Source organism: Plectropomus leopardus, chromosome 4, assembly GCF_026936395.1.
Source record: "Plectropomus leopardus strain MGB_pleo_1.0 chromosome 4, ASM2693639v1, whole genome shotgun sequence".
NCBI classification, from domain to species: Eukaryota; Metazoa; Chordata; class Actinopteri; order Perciformes; family Serranidae; genus Plectropomus; species Plectropomus leopardus.
In genome coordinates this window covers 39,242,847-39,269,140 of record NC_142179.1, presented here as the reverse complement: position 1 = coordinate 39,269,140, position 26,294 = coordinate 39,242,847, and the positions used below count along the sequence as shown (strand labels likewise).

The window sequence follows — 26,294 nt, the reverse complement described above, 5'->3', positions numbered from 1 at the left end:
CGTTCTCCATGGCCTCACCAAACTCCTCCCACGCCCGGGTTTTCGCCTCGGCGACTGCCACAGCTGCATTCCGCTTGGCCTGTCAGTACCTGTCTGCTGCCTCCGGAGTCCCACAGGCCAAGAAGGCCCGATAGGACTCCTTCTTCAGCTTGACGGCACCCCTTACCGCCGGTGTCCACCAGCGGGTTCGGGCACCGTCCACCTTACGGCCACAGCACTGGTCGGCCACCTCAGAAATGGAGGCACAGAACACGGCCCACTTGGACTCAATGTCCCCCGCCTCCCCCGGGACATGGTCGAAGCTCTCCCGGAGGTGGGAGTTGAAGCTCCTTCTGACGGGAGACTCTGCCAGACGTTCCCAGCAGACTCTCACAACGCGTTTGGGTCTGCCAGGTCTGACCGGCATCCTCCCCCACCATCGGAGCCAACTCACCACCAGGTGGTGATTGATTGACAGCTCCGCCCCTCTCTTCACCCGAGTGTCCAAGACATACAGCCGCAAGTCCGACGATACGACTACAAAGTTGATCATTGAACTGCGGCTTAGGGTATCCTGATGCCAAGTGCGCATATGAAAACCCTTATGCTTGAACATGGTGTTCATTATGGACAAATCTGTGGCGAGCACAGAAGTCCAATAACAAAACACCATTCGGGTTCAGACTGGGGGGGCCATTCCTCCCGATCACGCCCCTCCAGGTCTCACTGTCAATGCCAACGTGAGCGTTGAAGTCCCCCAGCAGAACAAGGGAGTCCCCAGAAGGAGCACTCTCCAGCACCCCCTCTAAGGACTCCAAAAAGGGTGGATACTCTGAACTGCTGTTTGGACCATAGGCACAAACAACAGTCAGGATCCATCCCCCAACTCGTAGGTGGAGGGAGGGTACCCTCTCATTCACCAGGGTAAACTCCAACGTACAGGCACCGAGCCAGGGGGCAATAAGTATTGCCACCCCTGCCCGGCGCCTCTCACCAGTGGCAACTCCAGAGTGGAAAAGAGTCCATCCCCTCTCGAGAAGACTGGTTTCAGAGCCCACGCTGTGTGTCGAGGTGAGTCTGACTATATCCAGTCGGAACTTCTCAACCTCGCGCATCAGCTCAGGCTCCTTCCCCACCAGAGTGGTGACATTCCACGTCCCCAGAGCTAGCTTCTGCAGCCGAGGATTGGACCGCCAAGGTCCCCGCCATCGGCTGCCGCCCAACTCACACGGCACCCAACCGCTATGGCCCCTCCTACAGGTGGTGAGCCCATGGGCAGGAGGTCCCATGTCGCCTCTTTGGGCTGTGCCTGGCCGGGCCCCATGGGTAAAGGCCCGGCCACCAGGTGTCCTGCGTCTGGGCGAGGGAAACTCTGGACCATTCGTCTTGTTCATCATAGGGGTCCGGTGAGCTACACTTTGTCTGGTCCCTCCCCTAGGATCTGTTTGCCATGGGTGACCCTACCAGGGGCATAAAGCCCCCGACAACTGAGCTCCTAGGATCACTGGGACACGCAAACCCCTCCACCACAATAAGGTGGTAGCTCAGGGAGGTGGACTAATGAATACTGCTATACAATTTGTTCAGGGTGGGACCCTCATCAAACCTATTAAGTTTCAGACAGATCGGACAATGTACACCAAAGTTACAACAATTTCCTGTTGTATGGCGAGACATCAAAATTGTACGGCAGATAACAGGAAAACCGTAAAAGTTTTGAGCGCACAATTGATAACCTTCAATCAAGAAGGTCTTAAGATCATACAGACAGAATTTTAGCTGGATCCGATCAATTGCGTAGACCAAGTTGATAAGAGTAAAAAAAAAAATTTCCTGTGGCCCGTAGGTGGCGCTACGACGAATAGTGAATATTGTTATACAGATGTATTCAGAGCAGGACCCTTGTCAAACCTGTGAAGTTTCAGGCAGATCGGACAATGTACATCAAATTACAACAATTTCCAATTTACAGCAAGACATCAAAATTGAACACCACATAACGGGAAAACCGTAAAAGTTATGCCTGGACTTGTGATAACTTTTCATCACCAAGGGATTGAGAATAGACACACCAATTCTGAAGTCAATCGTATGAAAGGTTTGTACCAACCAGCCGTTGGGGCTACACGTTAGGGGCGCTGTGGAAACATTTTGCCACGTCCATTTTCGAAACCACAAAAATACTAAATTTTTTGCCAGGCCGGATGAGCATACCAACTTTCGTGAGTTTTTGAGCATGTTCAGACCTCCAAAAATGCGATTCATTGGAGAGAAAAATAATAATTATTTCTTGCATTCCACACCATTAGGTGAGATTAAAATAGTCAAGTAACATCAAAGTTCCTCAGATTTGTACTAATTCCAGTACTTGACTAAATAATTTGATTAAATGTTACTCATTGGGGTGTCGGTGGCTGAGTGGATAAAGCAAGCACCCTGTGAATGAAGGCAGTGTCCTTGCCGCAGCTGCCTTGGGTTTAACTCCCACTCGAGGCCCTTTGCTGCATGTTGTCCCCACTCTCTCTCTCCCCCTTTCACGCTACTGAACTGTCCTATCTAATAAAGGCTAAAATGCCAAAAAATAATCTTTAAAAAAAAAGATATTCATGCATTTTTAATGTTTTTTTTAATGTTCCTCAAAATTTATTTTTTCCTTGCACTATAGGCAAAAAATTGTGGCCTGTGAAAACAATGATGTTATCTTGGTAAGAGTGCTCATAAAATTGTCTTATGTAAGAGAAGGGCAAAAGTATGGTCCAGTATAAAAGTTTTAGGGGGATTAAGTGGTATCTAGCAAACATTTTGCAAACAGCTGAAACTCCTCCGAGTTTGATTTCCTTTAGTGTTCATTATTCAAGAGGTTTTAACTGGGAGCTGAATTATCCACAGAGGTCTCATTGTCTCAAAAACAAACTCACCAGGTGATTTAAACCAGTAAAAAAATGAAGTAATGCAGTTTCATGTAAAAAAAATAAATAAATAAATAAACATGAAAAACATGAATGTCCCTATATGGAGCCAGTGTCTTTTTCTAGGCTACTATTCAAACATGGCAGCAACTTGCCAATCTCCATACACTAGTACCCACTACTTATGTAGACATAAACAGCTCTTTCTATGGTAATGAAAAAAAAACCCACTTATTTTCAGCTGAGAAAATAAAAAATGAATCTTTTGATAGTAAAGGTTGCAGACCCCTGCCATAAACACTACACACTGGACTTTTCAGATAACTGCATCATCACCACCGCCAGCACCACCACCTTTATTACCATTACTATTACTACTAGTACTACTAATATTACTACTGCTACAAATACTACTACAACATTGGGCATAATAATAAACTTTAATATTATATGCTGAAGACAAAGGCGTAATACAGAGCAGAACATTATTTTCATAGTACAGAATGTTTATTGAAAAAAAGTGATTAAGTCAATTTTAATTATGTAGCCCCGAATCACAGATCATAAATCTACCTAGGGGGCATTATCCCAGAATAAAACAGCTTATTTCCATCCTCTGAATCTTTCTGCTGAGATGACTCATACCAAATGCTATAAAAAAGCAAACAATTGCTAAAAGACAATGAATAATAAATACAACCTCAGGGTGGGAGGTCCACATGGGACAACAAATAGCATCTTTTACCCAAAATTCACCAGTTAAAAAAAACACTGTATGCTTACAAAGTAAACTGTGTCAGTCAGACTGCAAATACGGATGACAGCGTTGCTTACTTACAATAAAGATGAATACATTAACAATTCCAACAGTTCTCTGGAGAGGGCCATTCTTCATACTTTTACACTTGAACATTTTGCTGACTATATTTCTGTTCACTCTTGTGTAAAGCATTAAATGTATGACCTACGAAGTAATGGAACAATTTTATAGTTAAGTATGTTACTTTTACTGAGATCTGATTCTTCTCTCACCACAAAGTACAGACTTTGGTGATATTTGGCTCATAGAAACTACTGACTGTAATGCACTTCCATATGAATAAACAAGAAAAAAATCAAGATTGACTGGTCAATTTTAAAAGTGGGAATACAACAGTTACTTATTGTTCTATACTATAACATATACAAGTTAGAGTGATATAATGTGAGCAAAACACACTGCTATATAAGCTACTGAATGTTACTGTCAAATAGCTATACTTTGCATTGTTCACTGCTATCCAAGCAAACTGCAAACTGCATTCCTGCATGAGTCGATTCAGTAAACACCCCTTTAATGGGAAGTTGAGTGTCCATCCTCTGGGGAGGATGGGAAGGGTGAGGTGCACTGCAGTTGCGCCAGTGATTACCACCCAGAGATGTGTCCTTCTTAACATAATTTCATATGGAATAAGGTGCACTTCCCCTGTGATGCTGTTTTTTAAAACAGCAGCTCCTTCTTTGAGCACTTGGGAGGTGGCCTGGATATCACTGCACATCTTCCCTTTAGTGTTGCTTTTCTTTGAGCAATAGCTGTTGGTTTTATACCAATCGTTTTTGAGAAATGGAGATTTTTTGATGTCATCTGTGGCACCTTACCAAGCAATACAAAGCTGATGTGAGGGAGCTATCATTCATTTTGCTGTAGGTTTCCAGAAAGGTGCAAATGGGTCCTGCAAAGGTTTGGGGGCGTTGTTTGAGTTTATTTGTGAGACTTTTGCAGAGCTGCTGAATCATCTCCCCAAGGTGCTCTCCAGATGGGCCTTAAGGTAAAACACACACAAAAAAAATAAAACTGATGACAGTAGATCTAAAATTCTGGCAGATCAAGTTCGTAACAGTCATATTTTTAACACGGTTCCTCTCTTGTCTCTGCCTCACCGGCTGCTGGCGCCCTACTGCACATAAACTTAGCTGCACAATTTACACTTTCACATACCGATGCATATTTATACTACTGTCCATATTGTAGATATCTGACCTATAGTGTATATACTGTATTCATATCATACCTCCAGCTGTTTATACTGTACATAATGTCCACTAATAGCATTACTTTTAAACGTATACCTGTACTGCACACTGTAACTGCTGCACATGCTCATACTTACCGATACCTTAGCATATTTAGTGTAGTAAGCTATATTATAGTATAGTTATAATTTATTCCAGGGCTTGTTAACAATTTTCCAAAATAAACACACATAATAAAGAGTAATTAAAAACAGGGCATTAAATTTAAAGGAAAAACAAAAAATACAGACCAACTAGAAATATACCGCCACGCAGTTATGCCCCTGCACACCAGTCAAGTTGTAGCTACAGTTTACATCCATGTCTGTAAAAACATGGATGCTTCACACACATCTTCCACCTAAAAACACAGAAGATCTTTACAATCAGCACAGTTTCAAGGTGGACACCTGAGATCAGCATCACCAATTTCAGTATCTGACCAAATGTCTCCAGCTGGATGTTTGAGCTAAACATATATATAACATAAGTCTGAAGAAAAGCTGTTAGCTCTAAACATCACTTGTGAGTAGCTCAATAAAAGCTGCAAGGGGAGGTAAAGTGTGCGGACCTTTCTCTGTTTTTGCTTGTACTTTGTGTGGGTCTCCGCGTGTTATGGATGTGCACTTATTCAACCCTTTTTTCCTTTGAGCTAAATATGCAGAAATTCCCTCAAGGCATTCTTGAGATATCGTGTTCGCAAGAATGGGACCTACGGATGGACAACCCAAAAACATAATGTCTCTGGCCTCAGCCATCACTGGAGCAGAGGCATAACAATGTGTAGACTGAAACCTGAGCTTATTCCACCTTCCATTCTTACTTCTCAAAAACGTTCTAGTTTATCACCACTGCATCTAGGTAATACACAAACTAAAACTGCAGTTTTATGCCTCCACCAACCAGTCAAGTTCTGTCTGTCCATCCCATGTATTCATGACAGAGAAAATTGCTTTAAATATGGATACTGCTGCAAAGCCACATATTCAAGAACACAGACGCTTCACCAGATTGTAAGAATAATCGACGTAGCTGCCGTGATGTCACCCACTGGTTTGTGGACTACATAAAAGCCTTGAGTTCAGTATTTCGGCCAAAGCCATCTTGGTTTTTCTAGAGCCAGAAGTGAACATAATGTGGACACAGTAAGGTTGACCTTTTATTAGATATAGGTGTGGCATTTTGTGATAATCAAGAGTATGAATTCTTGAGTTCTGGCCAAAAGCTTGTTTTGTGAGTTCACACTGACCTTTGACCAACAAAATTGAATCAGTTGACTCATCATATGAGTCCAATAGGATGTTTGTGCCAAATTTGAGGACATTCCCTCAATGCCATCTTGAGATATCACGTTCACAAGAATGAGACAGGCAAGATCAGAGTAACCTTGACCTTTGAACACTAAAAACTCACAAGATCATTGTTGAGTTCAAGAAGACATCTCAAGGTTTTCTTGAGATATTGCGTTCACAAGAGTGGGAGGGACAGATAGACGGACAGACAATCTGAATACGTAATGCCTACAACCACAGAGGCATTAAAACAATCATACAGGATCTCTCTAACTTTAAACAGCCTCTGAATACAATTTGAAAGCAAGTTAACTTCTGCTTTGTGCATTATCTGTAATACTCATATCTGCCCATTACAATTTATTATACATTACCTGTACACATATGTACATTACTCTGCACTTGACTGCTTTTTGCACTTCTGGTTTGATGCTAAAGTTTTGTCTTCAGTACTTTTTTATTGTGCAATAACAATCAATAAGATTTTATCTGTATTATTTGCCATGCTGAAATTTCCAAACATGCAAAAAGTACTATCACTATAACCAATTTCAGACCAAAGGCAAATGATGAAAGGCCTTTGGGTTATTGCTAAAACAAGCAACAGTGCCTACTGACGTAGGTCAAAAAGCTCTACTACCCTTATCAGCAGGTAGTGCCTGTGCCCCAGTTTAGTCAGTCTGAATGAGCAGATTTTTAACAGCTGCTAATATCCAACATCTGTCGGTGTGAAAGGAGTTTAAATGATTTTACCTTGTCCAGGACTGGCATTGACATTGGTGCAGACACCTGCCTCTGGCAAAACACCTTCATCACCTGGAATGAAAGAGGGAGAGAGAGAGAAGGGACAGAGATAGAGATTTTTTTTATTATTTATAGAAAGCTTCAGTATATCCTCTGCCATGCCATCCACATCAACTCATGCTGCTTTAAGGATAGGGCTGGGTGATATGGCTTCAAAATATCATTTAAGTTTTTATCACGATACGCAATATATATCATAACATATTTTAATGTCCTTTAAACTAATGTTAACAAAAAAATTGGATGAACTGCATTTACAATAAAGTTAAATGAAGTAGCTACTGTGAAATAAAAAAAAATGAATACACCATTGTTAAAATAGCTTATAAGAAAATACAGTTATAAGTAAGTTTAAGTACTCTAATAATGAAAAAGTACTTCTTAAACTAAAAAAATCAGAGCGAGACCCATGGTGCTTGAATTTTGAAGGACCGCATTCATCTCAGGCCGGAAGTGTTGATGTTTTTGCTGTGGAGGAGGATTCATTCACTGTGAGCAAGCAACAAACCAATAGCTCTCCAGTTCATATATTACTAATATTTCCCAGTTGCCCTGGTGCCCCATGGTCACAAAAAGTGACATAATAGTCACAGTGTGGAATTCTGCAAAAGCCCTGCTCTGTTTGTGTGTGTGTATGTGTGTGAGAGAGAGGTGTGCGTGAGTGAGTGAGCGAGAGAGAGAGAGAGAGAGAGAGAGAGAGGGAACCTAAATGCTGTTGGCTTATTAAAACGACAGGACAATTTATCCTTGATGTTCACGATAGTCATTTTATACATAGCACGTGGAACAAGCTGCGATACATCAAGTACATTTGATATATCACCCACACCCACCCCTAATTAAGGATATTATTTAATGTACTTTCAATGCTTTTTCACTGACCTGAGGTGCTAGATTTGGTAGCTGAAGGACCCTCATTCATGCTCTCTTCCTGAGCCCTGTCTAGATCTTGTATACAGAAAAGGATAAAGTGGAAGTGGAATAGAATAGAATATTTATTGTCTTCTCACATGGAACCCATAAACTACCATAATGTGTCATACCATTAATATTATTGGATTCTCACTTTCTGATACCTACAGAGTTCTTCTAAGTAACTCACATGGGATTGGTGCATGTGTTTGCAGAAGGATGGTCAAGTAGATAATATCAATCACTGCAGTAATACAAAAATATCAAATGGCTGCAATAACCTGCATCCAACATAACTCACCAGTTCCAGTCTCACTGTAGAGTCTTCTCATCTGAGGTGTGCTGATGTGTGGAAAGCTCTCATGCTGACCAGACTGCTTCAAAACTGCACTCTGATGTTTGCATAGTGTACCAGTGACTCTGCACACGTGCAGCATCCAGTCGCTATATTGACATTGTGCTGTAATTCAGATGTTGCGCTTGAAACCACACACTGGTTCTGGTCTACCTGTAAAATTAATGCAAACAATGTAATTCATTTTTCTTCATAATTAGAAAATATTACAATACACAGACTAAAATACACTCCAAACCTGTGCAATCTTGTCACATTCCACATAATTTCCATGAAGGCCACACTGTAATCTGGCAACAAGAGCCATACTGTTGTTTTTAGGTCTCCATCCTGGTGGTAATAAAATCTACCAACTTAGTAGCATTGTTTTCCTTCAACCTGTGGAGGACCTTCTCCTTCACCACTTTCAGAGCACTCTCCACAAACTTGTAGGCATTGTGCCCTGTTGTTGAAAGATCATTGTGAAGACAGTTGGCCCGCTCCTCATGTCTCCAATACACCTGTAATCATTATAACAGAACATTAGTCTGGGACATTCAGTAAGGTTGGAGACAGTAATAGCATGTAGAAAGATAATTATAGTATATTGCTTAGCCACATTATTGTGTGCACTCCACACCCATCTTCGCATAGTCTGTAATTGGTGGCACATGCACAGGAGCAGCCTGGCTTTAGGGAAAACTGCATGGAGGGCCTGCCGTAAAGATCTGCAATCTTTCGTCTCGATGACTTGAGGCTGTTCCCATCAAAAAAAACTACCACTGGGGAAAAGGGTCTGCAGGAGTGCAAGTCCACAACTAATGGTGGACTGGGCCTCGGACGTCATTATGAGCACCCCCAGTGGCAATCCTCCAGGAGTGGAGTGGGTGAGAAGGACAAGTTTGGGGTAATTCTGGCGGCCACAGTTTGCTGGTGAATCTACCAAGATGATGTCTTTACTCACTCCCATGACTGGGGTACATATGGAAATGACCACATGACCGTCATCAGTTTTACCCATTTTTGCACACGTATCCCCTCGCACCATGTTGTACTGGTCTAGTCTGTCCTCGAGATCTATCAGCATCTTCTCACAGACGGTGAGCTATAATTTGTGTGGAAAAGCTTGTAGTAAAGCCTGAAAAAAGGAAGAAAGAAAGAAACACGTAAGGCAGGATGACAGATACTTTAGGTATTTTACAGTACTGTATACAGTCTAGCTGTAGAGCTACTAATAATAATGATAACTTTCATTTAATAGCCAGCTGCATTTAGTAAATGTGATATAGATAAATGTTTATATTACGATTTTCAAACACTGCAATTCTCCACTTCATTTTTTTGTTGGGAGAAGGTAATCTCAGGGTATACAAAAAACTGATACCAAAATCTGATATTTATACATGAAACCCTTTTCCTGTTTTTTCTATACATGTATATGTGCATATGCATAGAAAGAGGTATTTAAAAGCCAATAGTTGTGGGCAGTACCTTCACTTCCAGGAGTATATATATATCCATGTATACAGGTAAATATACATCTATATTCACACACATACCGACAAGTATACAACCTACATAGCAATGTGTACTTGTACTTCAACCAGTCAGCAATTTTTGTGTTTAGCTTTCATACACATGACTATCCCACACTTAATTTAAAATGTAACTACTCCAATCAGGAAGAGGAAAGGAGCATCAAACATTATTGGAGTCATACAAAGTCTGCGCACACTGGGGTTATAAGTTCAGTCCACTTATTCCAAATTTGACTGAACTTGTCTTTTTGGATCTGTAAAAAGTAAATCTTCTTTTACATTTTAAATATTTCATAAATGATCACATAAAAATCTTCCAAAGTAGCTGGTAATGGATTTAGCCATTTTGTAGTGAATGTTTTAGTTGCTGCCAAAGGGGTCTGTGGCAGCTGTGCCCCTTCTGTTTCACAAAAAAGGTGGCCTTGGTAAAGAGTTTACAGGTATCTGAGTCTTGAATACCATAATAATCATTGTGATCCTTTTTGTTGAGAAAATTTCATTTGTTCTTAATCTTAATAAACTCTAAAAACCCTCTTGGATCAGCTGCAAACAGAACTGTTTCTTTCTGACTTTTTATTGGCATATGCTTTTCACAGGTCAGCCACACTACAAACATATGATGATTTTATAGAATATGATGATTGTGCTGTAGATTAATCTATCCAACCTTTTATAAGGAGTTCAATAAGCACAACCTTAAACACGTACAGCAGTTAACTGTAACAGATGTGTAAATGCAGCTAAGAGATTAATCCAAAAACACCAGTTAGAATAAAAAAACACTGACAGCAGGGAACATTTTACTGTACAATCACTACTTAAGGTTTTGAATGCAGGGCTTTCACTGTTGTGGACTATTTATACAGTGGCATTATTAGTACTCTTACCACAGTAAAGGATCAAAATACCTCCTACACCTCTGCCTGATTGTTCAGCTCCTGCAGCAAACACTGCAGCTTACTGTACTGTCAATCTCTCCTCATCCCTTTATCTGTGAGGCACCACTTCTTGGTAAATTCATTTTTAACCTGCTACCAGCGCACAATCTACTTCAGCAATGTGTCACCAAATGCTTGCAGACTGTCTTTGCAGTAAGCACAAAATTTTCCTCTGTGGTACCCAACCATAGCCACTGGTCACTGAGTCAAGTAGCTTACTAGAGCATGCAAGCCTAACCATAGCAGTAGTGGAAAGCTACGCTTGATCAAAGAACTGCAATACAGTTATTGGCAGTTATTCAGGGTCGGCTGTGGCTCAGGACATAAAGTGGGTCTTTCACTAAGTGGAAGATGAGTGGTTGGATTCCCAACTCCACCAGTCCACATGTCAAAGTGTGCTTGGAGAAAATACTGACCCCCAAATAGCTCACGATGGCTGTTCCATTGGGTGTAAGCAGATGGCACCTTCTTTGGTAGCCTCGGTCACCAGTGTGTGAATGTCTGGTAGTGTCAAAGCACTTAAAGTGGTTGAAAGATAAGAAGATTACACATGCAGGTCCATTTACCATTCATAAGTTGAATTCTGCCACACAATGTGCAGAGTTGATGCAAAACGAAAGGTGGTCAATAAACGTATGTGTTTTAGTGGGTGTTGTGGGAGTTTGTAAATCTCAGTAACCTCAGCTAGGTTGGGCACACACCACCTGAATAGTTAATCTCATCCAATTGGGCTGCAACCTTCTGTCAGCAACTGTGGCCTGTAGAGGAAAATTAGTAGTCATTCCAAATAGTTATTCTTTCCATTTGGCCCTAGCCTCCAAATAGGACACATATAATGGTGGTGTTAGCTGTTAAATATAGAAATAATTTCTATTACAATCTAATGCTTTTCCTCCTCTTTCTTTTGCTAATTGTAAGACATTAAATTGGATCCTTGGTTACTTTCCTCACCAAACAGAGAAATACATTTGTCCCATGCCCTGATTAATTTACCTCCACCGGTAGAGTCCCTAAAATGTATGGTAGTTGAGGGAGAGCATTCACTTTGACTGCATTTATCCTTGAATTCAGACTTAGAAAGGGAATAGGACTCTATCTATGCATATCTGATTTTAAAATTACTGTATTTCAGTAAGTTTCTAACCTGGAACAAAACTGAAGGTCAGGAATAAGTGAGCGGTCTCCAGCAGCATGAATGTCATTTTCCCCCTCCTGCACCTTCAGGTCATATTTAATCATGTCCAGTGCAGAGGAAGGGGAGTGGCCTCTCTCTAAGAGCATCTTCAATTTGATAATAGTCTCGCCTGAGACATCTTGCTCTCACACAGTGTCAGCACATGACAGTTGGTGGTTGTGCTCATGTCTGAGACTGATGTTCAATAGGTAGCCATCTTTACTTTACTTTACCAACAGAATAATCCATTGGTAATCACAACACTTGACAATCTTTCCAAGTGTTAGAAACCATTCAGTGCTCCAGTGTCACTGGTAAGGAGGACAGGATCTTAAAGTTGTTATGGAAAAACTATTCTCACACTATGTATAATACACTTGTGAAGAAGAGCATCTGAAATGACAGACTAAGTCTTCTTCGGTGTGCCAGTCTTTTATTTTAAAAACCACCCTCAGTTAGACAGTAATGCATCTCTAAAGAATGCATTCTTTAAGTACATTCTTTGTTAGGATCCTGAACAGTTCATTAATATTATGTTTTTTGTATTTTTAATGTGTATGGCTGCTATGATGGTAATATATGCCAGGGGATAAATAAAGTGCTCTTTTAATTAATTACCTTGACTTCCTGTCTTGACTGTGTGTGTGCCGTTTCAGCACCAAGTACATTGTGGCACCACATGATGTATTTTTGTTTTTTTTTGCCAATTGCTTTGGGAAAGGTATTGTACTGACACCATAAATCCACCTAAGATACAAAAATAGACTTGCAGTTAATGTACATTTTAACAAACTGGCTGCACGTTTCAGCTTTTTTAGGGGCACTGTTCACAGGGGAAAACAATAATCAAGCAGTCAACTTTTCTAATGTACTACTATATTATAACCTGTTTAATGCTGAAATATGTTTCCCAGGTCTGACGAGAACCTCTTATTTTTGATCTCGTTTTATCACTTTGGGTCATTATCAGGCAGGGGTAGAATGTAACAAAGCACTCAGGTACTGAACTTAGTACAAAACTACACCTCAGAGGAGAATATTGTACCTTTTACTTAATTACAATTATATGACAGATTTTGTTACTAGTTAGTTACAAATTAAAATATTTGCACACAAAACAGATGACAACAGAGACACAACATGTGTGGACTCTAAGATGTGGTGGGTTATGGTGGTTTAGTGATGTTAGCAGACTCTTTCTTAACTAACATTAGCAAGTGTTCAACACAAGCACTTCAACAGAGCTGAGGAGAGGAAGGGTACTTTGAAAAGAGTACTCGTAATATTTCACGTACATTTTCCCGATTACACTTTGACTTAACATTTTCAATGCAGGACTTTAAAATGTAAAAGAGTATTTTAACAGGGTTGTACAAGTACTTTTGCTTCCGTAAAGCATCTAAACGCATCCCCACTGTTATCAGATCATGTTTATACTTTAACTTGTATGAAAATATGCCTTTTTGTGGACACAGCACAGTCTCAAGTAGGCTGGATTTATTTATAAAATGTCATTTATATCTGTTTATACTAAGCTATAACAAATAACTGGCTTGAGCATATATCGACTTGTAACAAAATGGGGAAACTTACCCTGTAGGCGTTGTAACGTCCAGCATTTGGATATGTTTTAGATTTCCTCCATGTCTGCCCAGAGGAGACCTGGAAGTCCTCCAGCCACTTGTGAAGTTCCTCTTCTGAGGTAATTCTCAATTTAATCTGTGCCCTAGCTGAGACTCTGCTGTCTCCTCATAGGAACACACCAAATGAACGTATCCCTCAGGTAATAGTTTCTGAAAGAAAACAGCATTTTAATAAATGCCTATACCTGGCTAATTTCCCTCACTAAAGCATCTGCCCAATGTTTTCTTAACCTTATAGCTAAGAAACCAAACCACTTAGGGACTGGACACATGCCGAGTCTTTCACCATCTGGAGAACGCACTGGGATAAATTTAGGTTAACCCTGTATTGAAATGATCAACTTCTGCTACTGATAGTTATGAAGGAAGAGCAACATCTGTCAGCTGTGACTGGTTGTTCTTCTTCACATGACATGCGGAGTGCATTGCTGTTTTCCAAAAGTTGAACACTGTTTATCTCAGGGCATGTACTGAAAAAAAGATGCTCAGGGTGCCCAGTTGCTCACCTGGTAGAGTGGGCACCCCATGCACACAGGCTACGTCCTTGCAGGTTTGACCCCACCCTTTACCCATTTGCTGCATGTCATCCACTCTCTCCTCCTTTCATTTTATACCTGTCATTTAAAAAATAAAGGCAACAGGGTGACCTCTAGCTCATCTGGTAAAGTGTGCGCCCCATATGGCCGAGGCCTCTGCAGTGGCCTGGGTTTGGGTCCGGCATGTGTACAGCCCCTTACTCTTAGATATAACTATAGTTGGCTAGCATCCAGTGAGGTAGGTGTCATCTTTTTGTCTGATGTCTGTCAAACAAATTTAATGCTAATCCTGACTTCCAAAAGTGGACAGTCTCCTGTCCCTGCAGCTCCCTCTGTGACGTTCAATCATGATATCAACAAGTTAGTTATTTATTCTCACTAAAGGAAGGACCAAAAGGGGTGACTGATGAAATAAGGCTTTGGCGGAGCGCCAACATTGGGCACCCGATGACATTAGTTGGGGGCCTGAACTTTCCATTGCCATCCCAGGAAAAAAAACTTCCATGGGCCACAGCTTGGGCTTGCAGCTTCTGTTTCCAGTGCACCCAGTGTCAGTAGTAAGAGTATCTTTTTTAGTAAAAGAAATAAGAAATAATGATATCCTCTGTCATTTTTTAAGCAAACTTTGGCAAGCAGGTGCTTAAGTTTTAAAGAACCTTAATCTCCTCCATGACATGGGTGTCACGGCCACTGCTACAGGTGTTGACTTGTTGTCTAAATGTGTGCCAAGTAAGCAGCCAAACTACAAAAACTAACTTTGTTTTTTTCTTTTACACCACTGCTATGCACCTTTCCCTTTCAACTCACATTATTTTTGCCTAACATCTGTCCCCCTCTCTCTTCTGTCTCACTTCTGCCTCATAGTTTGAAAACCTCTGTCGTGTGCAACACATGACAACAGCTGTTTGTAGTAGGGGCTTTTGTGAACTCCTCTTACAATAGTGGCCAAGAAGTACAATCAGGGTCCTAAATTAACAGCCGACAAGCACTCAATATGGGTAGAGTTTCCGTTTGGTGAGTATATCTCGGAAGGTTTCCAGCCGCACTGGGGGTAAATGTACCAAAATCATTGTGTAATAAACTCTGTTGAGAGTCTCTCCAGCGTTCTGGTGTCATTTAGGGGTGCATAGCTCTGCTGCTCACTGCTCCTGTGCTGTCTCTCTGTCTCTCTCTCTCTCACACACACACACACACACACACACACACACACACACACACACACACACACACACTCACACACACACACACACACACACACACACACACACACACACACACACACACACACACACACTTGCCACTGGTCTGCTGCAAAATAGCATTGCATGCATACTTAAGGAGGCTATGAGATATTAAGACAGATGCCCCGTAGTTTAAACCAACTCTTTTTTTGCATCCCACATTGACAGCATCAGCACATTAGCTCCACTTCCTCCGTTCTTACTTTTCTCAATAAAAGCCCTAGACATGAACAGCACATCACAGCTTACCAGAGTAAACTCATAAAAGCATTCACATGCTGAAGCTGTCTGTGTTGATCAGTTGTTCAATACATTTAATTAATTTTGCTTCAGATTTTGCTCTGGCCTCTTCTTTAACATAATTCATTATCTCAAATAATTTACTGAGACAAATGTACATGTGAAACGAAAAAGGAAATGCCTGGCCGATAGATTTCTTCATCAGAAATCAGCCACCTTGGCCAGTTAGTCGAAAAATTAATTTTGGACACTGGGTACCATGTCAATGATTAAAAATTTTTGCAAGGGTTTTCAAATGATCAGCAGTAGTCAGCAGTAAACTCAAACCCTGAAGACAGGACGTGTTCAATCTAACAACGCTTTCCAGGTTGGCCGACAAAATGGTGCAAAACTATGTGTAACTGGCTTTGAGGTACATTTTCTCTTGCGGGTGTGTCAGTAGCAATGTTATATACAGTTTTGTTTTTTTTTATTTACAATACAGAAGGCAGTGCTTTGCAGAGTACAACAAACACAACAGGGTGTTCAACTAGCATTTGCTACACACCACAAGAGTCAGTGGACAACTGGAGGTTGTCACATGACCAGAGTTCTCTACTTCCATCATTCTATGACAAATGGAATAAGAGGGATTTTGTGAGGATGACCATGAGATGTGGCTGAATGCTCCAGTAAAGTCTATTAGTGTGCTGAGCATGGAATATCTTATCAGACATTTAATAACATCTAAATCACTGTTTTTTTATGATATTATATCGATACTTTGCACAACAATACAATATTTGCCACATGAGAAGTTTGGGGCAGATTGGACAATGTATGGCCGGGTTACAACAACTTCCTGTTTCACGGCAAGACATCGAAGTTGTGTGCCCGGCAACACCCACACAGTGTGATCAAAACTCAAGCTTGGATAACTTTTGATGTCAGTCATCTTTTGGTGGTACCCACCAGATTTGAAGTCAGTCTAATAAAATCTCTAAGAGGAGCTCATGGAGATGACGTAAAATATGATAAGTAAAAAAGTAATTAATAAGCATAATAATACTTCCATCAGTTTCAATCGCCTTTGCAACAGCCTGCGGTCGGTGCTTGGGCCTTAATAATTGGAAATAATTAAAACTGGTTAATTCTGGGCACTTTTTGGAAAAAACTGTTTTATTTTAACCCAAACCAGGATGTTTTTCCTAAATCTTTAGGGCTGCCTGACTTGAAGACAAACTTCTCCCAACATCCTCAAAATGTGGATCAACAACAAGATCTTTTAACTTAAGTATAAAACTCAGCTCAATAATAACTGTCGAGTTCATAGACAAAACAACCCTCGTTCATGTTTCCCCCACATATAGAACACGCTAACACTATTTGCATAAGCCTATGGCATTTTACATTGCAGAAAATAGCTTAGCAGCTAGCAGACTTTTCCTGGACCACAACTGACAATTTGAATGAATTATTTATGCTTTCTCTCACTCACCAATGGTCACCGCATGTCCCGACAGAACAGCACGAATGAGTTTCAGCCTGCACACATGTCTTTTCAGCTTAACATTTTTGACACTGAGCAGCTAATGTTGCTGCATGAAGTTAGCGAAGTGACATACCTGTCGGGGAAGTGATGTTTCATGAGTAAGGCTTTTGTTTACATATGACATGTGCTCTTTCTGTTGACGCACAGTTTCTCCGAAAACAAAATATTTCCACACTGATGATTTATTCCCAAGTAAATAATGTTCTCTTCATCGTCTCTCTCTCATCTGCTTGCCATCATCTGCCTGACACTGTTTGACGGTGACACAAAATTTCAAAATAAAGGCGCATCTGAAAGAGGATGCTATGGATAGATGTTTACACTGTGATTCAATGATACGTGATCATTGCTCATTTAATCAATATATCGTTGCAGATCGATGGATCGTATCACCGCTACTAAACAGGCCTGCAAGTTTTATGTTACAATATTAACATACAATGTATCCCTGAAAAAACAGCTCTGAAGACTTATGGTTGACAGTGAAACAGAGAAGTCTGACCTTGATGTTCTTTAACAGGAAGGGTTCTTTGCAGTACTTGCAGTTGAGGGTCCTCTCTGGACATTCTCTCTCGTTGTGGCGCTCCTGCTCATTGGCTCTCATCAGCTCTTTGCAGGAGGGACACAAGATGATCATGAAGTCACAGTTTCCCTCATGGTTGGCCTGTGAATGACCGACAAAAAAAATGAAAAACTTGAACAATTCATAATGACTATGACACCTAATTGTCATTATAATGTCTTCAGGATTGGACTCGTATGAGACGTGTAATTTGGGGCCAAATACTCTTTTACTCTTAGAACAGTTTAGTAAATCAATCAATCAGACTTTATTTGCATAGCACTTTTCATACAAGAAGATTGTAACACAAAGTGCTCACACAATGAAAGCAACACCACGGTTGTTCTCCTCCCTCTTAAGTTAAGTAAACTCTTTCAAAACCCTCTTAGATCGGTTAGAAGATACATCATCACAAAGCTGAAAACAGGGCTGTTTTTTTTCAGACAGGACAGCAACGCAATAAACATAAGATAATCTAAGAGAATATGAAGATAATGCTACAGATAAAACTATCTAACAGTATAGTTAGAATGAGCACAACAGTACAATGCAGTACTAATATTAAACCAAAAACATTAGCACGGGAAAACACTATTTTGTTGCTCAGTGACTATTTTTATACTGCAGAGTAACTAAATCCCCTCTCTCTCCCCCTTTCATGCTAGCAATCTCCTGTCCTATCTAATAAAGGCAAAAATGCCAAAAAAATTATCTTTAAAAAAAAAAAAACATACCACTACCTTTAGCTCCAGTTTCCAGTATTAAAAAAAATATATAAATTTAATATGCTTTTCCCTTTAGTTTCTTAGTGCTACTTTTACAAAATTTGTTCTGTTTTAGTTTATATTCTATTTTTGATACAGCATGAGGGGGTACAACTATATTTCATTGTGCAATCCTGTATTGTATGTCAATAATTAATTCTTGAATCCTTGAACAATTTTTTGTTGCGAACAGTTACAGTGGTCATACCCTGGATAATGTAGTCTAAATGAGCCATTTGAATTTTATTAATTTTCATTTTATGTTTTGTTTTTATATTGGATGGATATATGTGTAAATACTCCAGTTTGTCTTCTGCTTTCTTTGACATATTTGACACCAATAAACACGTTCAAATGTATGTATTGTTTATTTATGAATGTAATGTCAAATATTGTTAAATGTTATGTTCCGCACAGTTCCAAAAGGATTGCCCTTGGAAACCTAAAGCAGCTGATGAGCCAGTTGTCACCATGTGCCCATAAAATTCTCTCGGTCTCTAAATATGCGTTCTCTTCACATTGCGCCATTTGCAATATCTTCTAATGATGCTAAAGCTGCCATTTTGCGCATGCTTTTATAGCCACACATCTAATTACAGGTGGATGTGTTAAAAGTTCATCAGTGTGTCTCTGATGTGCACATCACTCAGAGGAGTCATTGTTTTGACATTATTAACAGTTTCCCAACATCACCTCTAAGTGTCACCAACGAATCAAAAGCAGTAGAAACGTGTGTACACCAGCCATGAAGTTTGCGTGAAGTACCACACATTTCCACAGTCATTTCACTCTTGATACATCTGAACGTGAGCATGGAAGAGGGTGTATTCCAAATTTTTGTGCATCAGACCTTTTGTACATGACGCCCCTGATGAATAGGTTTACACACAACAGCGGCACTCAGTGAAAGGAGCTGGTTATGTTGCTAAAGAGTTAGTGGTTTGCAGACTTCATCTAACAGCTCATTGTGGCGGCTCCTCACTCTTCTATCACTAGCTGCAATATTTAAAACTGTCGCACTCATATTTTTTTAAAATTAACAATCACGGTCAAACAAGTACACCGGGGGGCCTGTGCTTCACAACAAAGGCCATCCTGTGTCTTGCACCACATGAACACTTTAAACATGAAGCATAATTCAAGCATAATGAAGGATAATTCCGATAAAAACATTTTTGGCCAATAAATAGAACTGGTAATAATAAGCATAAATTGCTTTGATTTCACCTATTTTGCCCATGGTTTCGCTCCGCCAGTACTACACACACGGCATTATGCTGCGTGTCAAACTGCTGCGCCTGCTAGATCAGTCCAAAACAAATCATCAGTCAGCAGCAGGGTTTACCCCATTGTTTCTTTTCTTTTTTTTCCCCGCCACTGATGAGATTTTCCGTCAATCAGTGTATTCACTGTAGTGTAGGGGATACTGTTACGGATGCTGTGCAATAAAAAAACATTTCCACATCCAAAAACAAACAAACAAGATGATGTCAGGTCCCAGGGTGACGGGAGGAGCGGACAACTAACTTGCTGACTTTATCACTATTTAGCAGCGTTTAAGATCCTCTCAACAGCATGGTTTTAAAAAAAACTGAACCCCGCTGTGTAGTCGACTGCCTTGGCGTGGTCTTTTCATTTTCCCCCTGGGAAAACTCCAGAGCTCAACTTTCTCTATGCAAGTGGGAGACACGTCAAGACAAACTGTTTTATGAACCCAAAGAACTGAACAGAGGGTTTTAAATTAACTTTATTTAGACTCCCTGTAGACATCTGCAAACAGATTCTGCTTTTAAGCCACAAAAAAAACACAAAAAAAGTGTCAGCACTTGACACTTTCCAGCTCAAGATTCCATGAGAGATGGGTGTTTTTTGAGGTCTCATCTAGTACACAACAGGATGTTTAGACATTCAAATGACTTGACTCTTATGTCGAGGCCAGTAAAAGACCGCTGCACACTGACTTAACCTGCCCGGCCGCTGCCACCTTTCAGTGGGTCACCTAGTTTGGAAGACGCATAGCAGCCCTCCACTGGACCGAAGCGACAACCTGGACCTCCCCAGAAAAGTTGATTCAAGTTAGCAAAAGCAGGCAAAATTTCTAAATTCTAATTTATTGTTCAGTGCGCATCCATGCTCTATATAGTCACATATTTCTACCCACTATCATCCATAATTTATCATATACATCACATGAATATAGCTACATTACTTTGGTTCCCTTTCATTTCCTTAACTTAATTTATATGCCATATTCCCTACTCTATTTAGTCACCATTTTATCAAATAAAAAGGTTTCATTTATCGGCAAGTCGTTGTTTGTGGATATTATTTCATGAAAGAAACAAGATCTATGTATACAGGATAAACGGTACAGATTGTGAGATTGATTAAAGTGAGAACATGTTTTGAAACTGTTATAATTTAAATTTACTTTTCTCCTGAATGGAGAATGGCGCCCCTTTTACTTTAACGAGTGCAAAATCCAAATTCTAACATAGTTTTGAGTTCAGGTGTAGTGAGTTTCCAGCTCAGTTATGCTGAAAGAATCTGATGTATATCTGATGTTTGATTCCTTCCAACAACAAGCAGAACAACATGTAAAGAGATCACAACAAACCGTTACTTAGGGACTGTTCAGTAGCTATGGTACTTCCTGACATTTTGGGGAATGTTCCACTCTATAGTTACACTATAACTCAAACAGACATTATTTTTGGCATTACTTTTGCTCTTGAAAATGACTTTTACAAAAATGTGATTTTTCCAGCTTTTTGTCTGAAATGTTGTCTTTTTGATGAAAATGCACAAATTCAGATGTTGATCAAAAAAGATCAGAAAAACCTAGAATTAAATGTTTTTTTTGTGTATGAAAGCTCAAGATCTGTTCTTTATCTTGATGTATCCATTGTTTTTATCATCAAAACACAAAATATTCTAGAAGTCACAGCCTTTTATCTGCAGACTAAGCAGCCATAGGTTTTTGGTTGTATAAAAGCTTTTACATTTTTATGGAGTACAATTTACTGTTACTCTGATTTGACAGATTGTCAGAGCATTTCATTTGAAAACAAAATGTCCATTTTAAGAGTCAGTTGTTGTGTTAACTGCAGTGAAGTCAGTTATATTTGGTTAGGCCAGAGATATAATGTTTAATTCATCTGTACTCCCAACAGCTCAGCCTTTCGTACCCTCAGGTAATGAAAACAAACAAAAAGAAATGATTGGTTATTGGTGTTTTGTCAGCCAAGAGACGCTGGAAATTATCGGTTATCGGTTGAAATCATCATTATCGTGCATCATTAGTCAGTTTTCATCCATTCAGCAGCTCTCTAAGTTAACTTCTTCAATTTAGTTTCATCCACAGAGCTGTGGAGATTCACACACTCCAAAATAGTGCTTTCCCGGCTTTGGCGATGTGGTTGCCCGCTGTTATCAGTCTGATTAGCTGCAGCTGTGCTCAGGTGGCAGCAATTTCAAGACTGTTTAGGGAACCCAATATGCAGAATTATGCAAAAAATATTCAAATACAACAGGCCAAAATAACATATTTATACTGCATGCAAAAAAACAACATGGTTTTTGCCCCTAACTGCATGGGACTAGTATTAAGTGGGAATGTCTGGGGACAAGAGATTTGCAGGTACCCAGAGAACCCATTTTTCATTCAGATAACTAAATAAGTTTAACCTTACTCTTGAGCATTGTTCAGCCCACTTCCTGAGAAGCTATCATGACATGGTTAGTACCACTTCAGATTTTCTACTTTCATATGATACCAGTATCATCCCTGTAACTGCTACTACTCAGCCCGGTACAGCCTCTGAAAGACAGGAATGTTAGCCAATTAGCATGATTTAAAAAATGAATGTGTTATGTACAAATTTAAATCGCATCGCACTGACAGCCCTCATTTTGACCAGAAACAGTATCCAACATGGGGCATGAGGATTAGGACTTTGACATAATTAAAATGCTAATCTTGTGAACCCCATGATTTAAAATGCAAATTGTTATAGCAGCAATGTTACTGTACAGAACTTCAAATCAATTACACTAACAGGAAAACTTGCTAATGGCTTCAACTTTTTGACCAGTAATGTTGGAAAATGTAGAACTTCAAACAACATGTGATCATTGGCAGACACCGGCTTAATGATAGTACAAAGGGTTTTGGTGGAGCAGAGGCTCGAAGAGCAGACAACTCGACCAGCCACGGTCACAATTTAACAACATTTGACTGAGAGCAGGCACTAATTTCCACGCCTGCTTTGCATTCGTGCACACCTCAAATTCTTTGATAGTTCCCGTCCACGTGCATCCTTCATTGGGACAGACAGCTGCCAATGCCTCCACTTCTCTCCGAGCTGCATTGTCAGGGAAAGCCTGCATGGAGAAGCAGAGGTTGTTGTCGGCTTGTGTCTCCAATCACAGTCTGTAGGGTAGTGTTACAAACACCCACTTTACTGAGCATCAGAATACTTCCCTCTCCTGGCTCAAATTTCTCCACCGCGTGTGGTCGTTCTCGGGACACAGGATTACACTACGTTCACACTGCAAGCCTTAGTGCTCAATTCAGATGTTTTTCTAGATCAATTTTTTATCATGTAGCTGTTCACATTATCGTTTAAAATGTGGCCAATATCAGACTCTATTGTGAACTGATCATGGCCCTGATGTGGCCCATATGCCAAGAGGAACAAAATACCACAAAAAAGATATGGGCAGCATGTGACTGATACAAAAGGCTTTGCCAGTCTCCTCTATGTGAAATTTCAGATTGATTTTAACCACTGTGAAAGAATGGAAAAAAAAAATTTCCGCCATTCAAGCTGCAATTCCACCTTCGACCACGATGGGGGTTGCATTAATAGAGTGGCACTGCCCATGTTTACACCAACTGACTCCACAGGCAGAAGTTGAAGCAAGTGAACGTTATTTCTGAAGTATTTTTATACAAAACAGGCACAGGCAGTGGGTGAATGACAAAAAGGGCTTTGTCAGTCTCGGCCTATGGCAATTCCCAATGCGAATGTGCAATTTCCTCAACATATTAAGGAGAAAAATGGACAGACAGACAGACTGCACAGACAGACTGAGTTTTCTTCATTTTATAGAAGGATGTCGATCTAGAGTGACATAAAAGTCAAAGCCCAATACGGGTTGCATAGCTGTTCATACTGAGATTGCATGTCAAAAAATCAGATACAGATCTGATTTAGAACCATATATGAAAGTGGCCCAAATCTAATTTGAAAAGATACGATTCGAAGTGATTTGTGCTGTTCAGTGTGAAGGTCGTCTTATAGTACTGTCTACATTGCCTACAATTACAGAGTCAAAGAATTAGGTGTGTTGACTTGATACTCCAACACTCTGACTATCATAGTGCTAACTCTACAGGGTGTTTACATCTAGAAACATTTTGGCTCCCATCATCTGCAAACCAGAGAAACCAAACCAGGCTGAACTTTACTCCTTATGAAAGACTTGTCATGATGTTAACAAACATTCTAAATGCATACTAATGCAGTATTTGATGATACTGTGATGAAAAAAAATGCAATGTAGGGTAAAATATGCACTTACACCGCCTTGCTTTAGAATGGAGGTGGGCTCCTCAAACAAGTCTTCTTTGATGCAAGCACTGCATTTCTGTGGTCCAGAACTTGAAGGGAAGAAAATGACACTTTTCATTAGTATAGATACTGAGCCAATATTCAACCACAATATACCATGTATCAGACAATAAAGATGCTTGATATTATCATCAGTACCATCCAAATGCTGCTCAAGTTTGTCACGTTCCGTCAAGCATTACATAAACTAACATAATCATGTCTATATTCAACAGAGGGATCCTCTACAAGAGAGAGACAGAGCAAATTGCAGGGCCTACTCTGGTAGTCATATTTTATAAATTTTACAACAAACCAGGTTTCTGATAATGGCGTAGAGATTAAAGAGTCAGCACAACTGGATTTGCACTGAAGAAGCCAGATTTATTGGCTATATAGACTTCACCTGACCTGAGGAGCTTCTGTTGGTTTATTTATTTAATTTACATATGGTAGTCATTTTCATCACTTAGAGCACTACACTGATTGATTACCATAAACTGTGACACGGTAATTAACTTCACGGTAATTATGCAACTATAAAATCTGCAAATTGACAGTTTTTGTTTCCAGCAGGGTTACCGATAAAGAACGTGCTTAACAATGATCACACACAGGAAAAGTCTAATGACAGCTCTAATGGCAGCAAACTCTACTCTTGTCTTAAGTGCACCAAAAATAAAGACTTATACTGAAAATGAAAATGACACATACACACACACGCGCGCGCGCACTGTAAGAATGAAAAATCAGTGATTTCACAATCAAGCTTGCCGTCTCAATTCTCCCTTGGTTCCAATATAAAAAATATTATATGTGGAGTTTTTCGTGTATGTAACCAGTAAAACAACTTAGTCGCCTTTCTTTTCCTATTGCTGTCTTTGTAACAGATACACTGTACACTGAAAAGTGTACTTAGTAGAACAGGGTGGACCCTTGTCAGGTCACGTTATCAATACATTGTGGAAAAGGTCATCCTAAACTCCGATCACAAAATGCACAGTTTAATGTTGACTCGCCTTTCTAAAATAGATACAAACTGAATAGATTATATCTTACAGTTTTAATAATTACCGGAGCCTCTACGAAGTTCGGCATAAATACGAACCAAATAAGAGTTTGATGTAATACACTGTGAGGTTCAACTCTCAGACAACCACTAATGCCTGCTCGGAGTCGCACAGCACCGGGACGCCTAGCCGACCCGACCCGACACACAAACTGAGGTTTTATTAGGATCTAGAAGTAAGTGGTAAATCATCTGTACGCGAATTTCACTCTGGGTCTTTGCAAACTATACATCGTAACTTGTGTTTGTAGCCGTAAAGCGTTATCTGTAAGAATACGCAGAGTAGTGTCGAACTGGCAGATATTTGAAGCAGGGTTGGTAACGAGCCCCGATAGCTCAAACAGGCTAACGTTACACCGCTAGTGCTAGCTAGCTTAGTAGCAACCATGACACCACTCACCTCACTATTTTGTTGAAACAGAAGTAACAAAAGCGGTGACCACACTGAGCTTGTAAAGGCCTCCTTAAAACTTTCTGGCACGCATTGCAAAAGTGCTTGTCTTCGAGGTTGTTGGCCAAAATTTTCTTAGGGAAGCCTGGTTTGTTCCCTTCCAGGGAAGATGGTGGAGACGGCTCCTGTGCAGCCATTATTCCCCTCGAACAATACCGAGGTGCTCAGCGGGGTGTGTTCAACACTGCAAACACAGCTGAATGCAATTTTAGATGTACTCGCCGGCAACGACCCATTTCTCTTTTACACTGTATTGAAATACGTATACCTGCTTATGGTAAGCACGCGTAACGATATCTGGTATTCACAGGCTAAGAACAGGCGTCTCCATGTGATGGATGTGACAGCTGAGGATGCTGCTCACTTCAGGTTGAAGTTCTTCCGCATGCCGCTGGGCGTCGCCAGCCCCCATGCGCCAGCCCCAATCAAGGACAGAGAGAGGCAGATTCTCTCACAGCAAACAGCACAAACAGAAAAGTATTAACAAAAAAAAGAAAATGTTTCGACTGACTATACGCAAAACTCTCTAAACTCTCTGATGTTCTTTAAAATGATTCAGTGGTCATCACTCTTTTCACATATTATTCATCTACTTTCACAAACTTCTGATGTGACCTTCTGCAAAAACATGTTTCACGTCACTACATTTGTATTGAATTTTATTTATTGATTATTTTTTCAAGATTTGGAATGTGTCCCCCCAGCTCTTT

The 26,294-nt window shown here is 40.2% G+C and overlaps 1 protein-coding gene across 6 annotated transcripts in view; it reads right to left on the bottom strand.

Moving 5' to 3' along the window:
• Positions 1-25,938, bottom strand: part of LOC121944795 (TNF receptor-associated factor 2-like) — a 48,429-nt gene extending 22,491 nt beyond the window's left edge. The window contains exons 1-6 of one of the 6 annotated variants that reach the window (XM_088077258.1): positions 13,526-13,554; positions 8,542-9,420; positions 8,250-8,456; positions 7,919-7,984; positions 6,986-7,048; positions 4,527-4,690 (exon numbers count right to left, since the gene is read on the bottom strand). In XM_088077258.1, coding sequence (XP_087933384.1) covers positions 4,527-4,690; positions 6,986-7,048; positions 7,919-7,984; positions 8,250-8,385 — 429 coding nt within the window. In that variant the 5' untranslated portion in view covers positions 8,386-8,456; positions 8,542-9,420; positions 13,526-13,554. The other 5 variants (XM_088077256.1, XM_088077257.1, XM_088077259.1 and 2 more) reach the window with 5 other exon arrangements.
• Between the last annotated feature and the right edge of the window lie 356 nt (positions 25,939-26,294).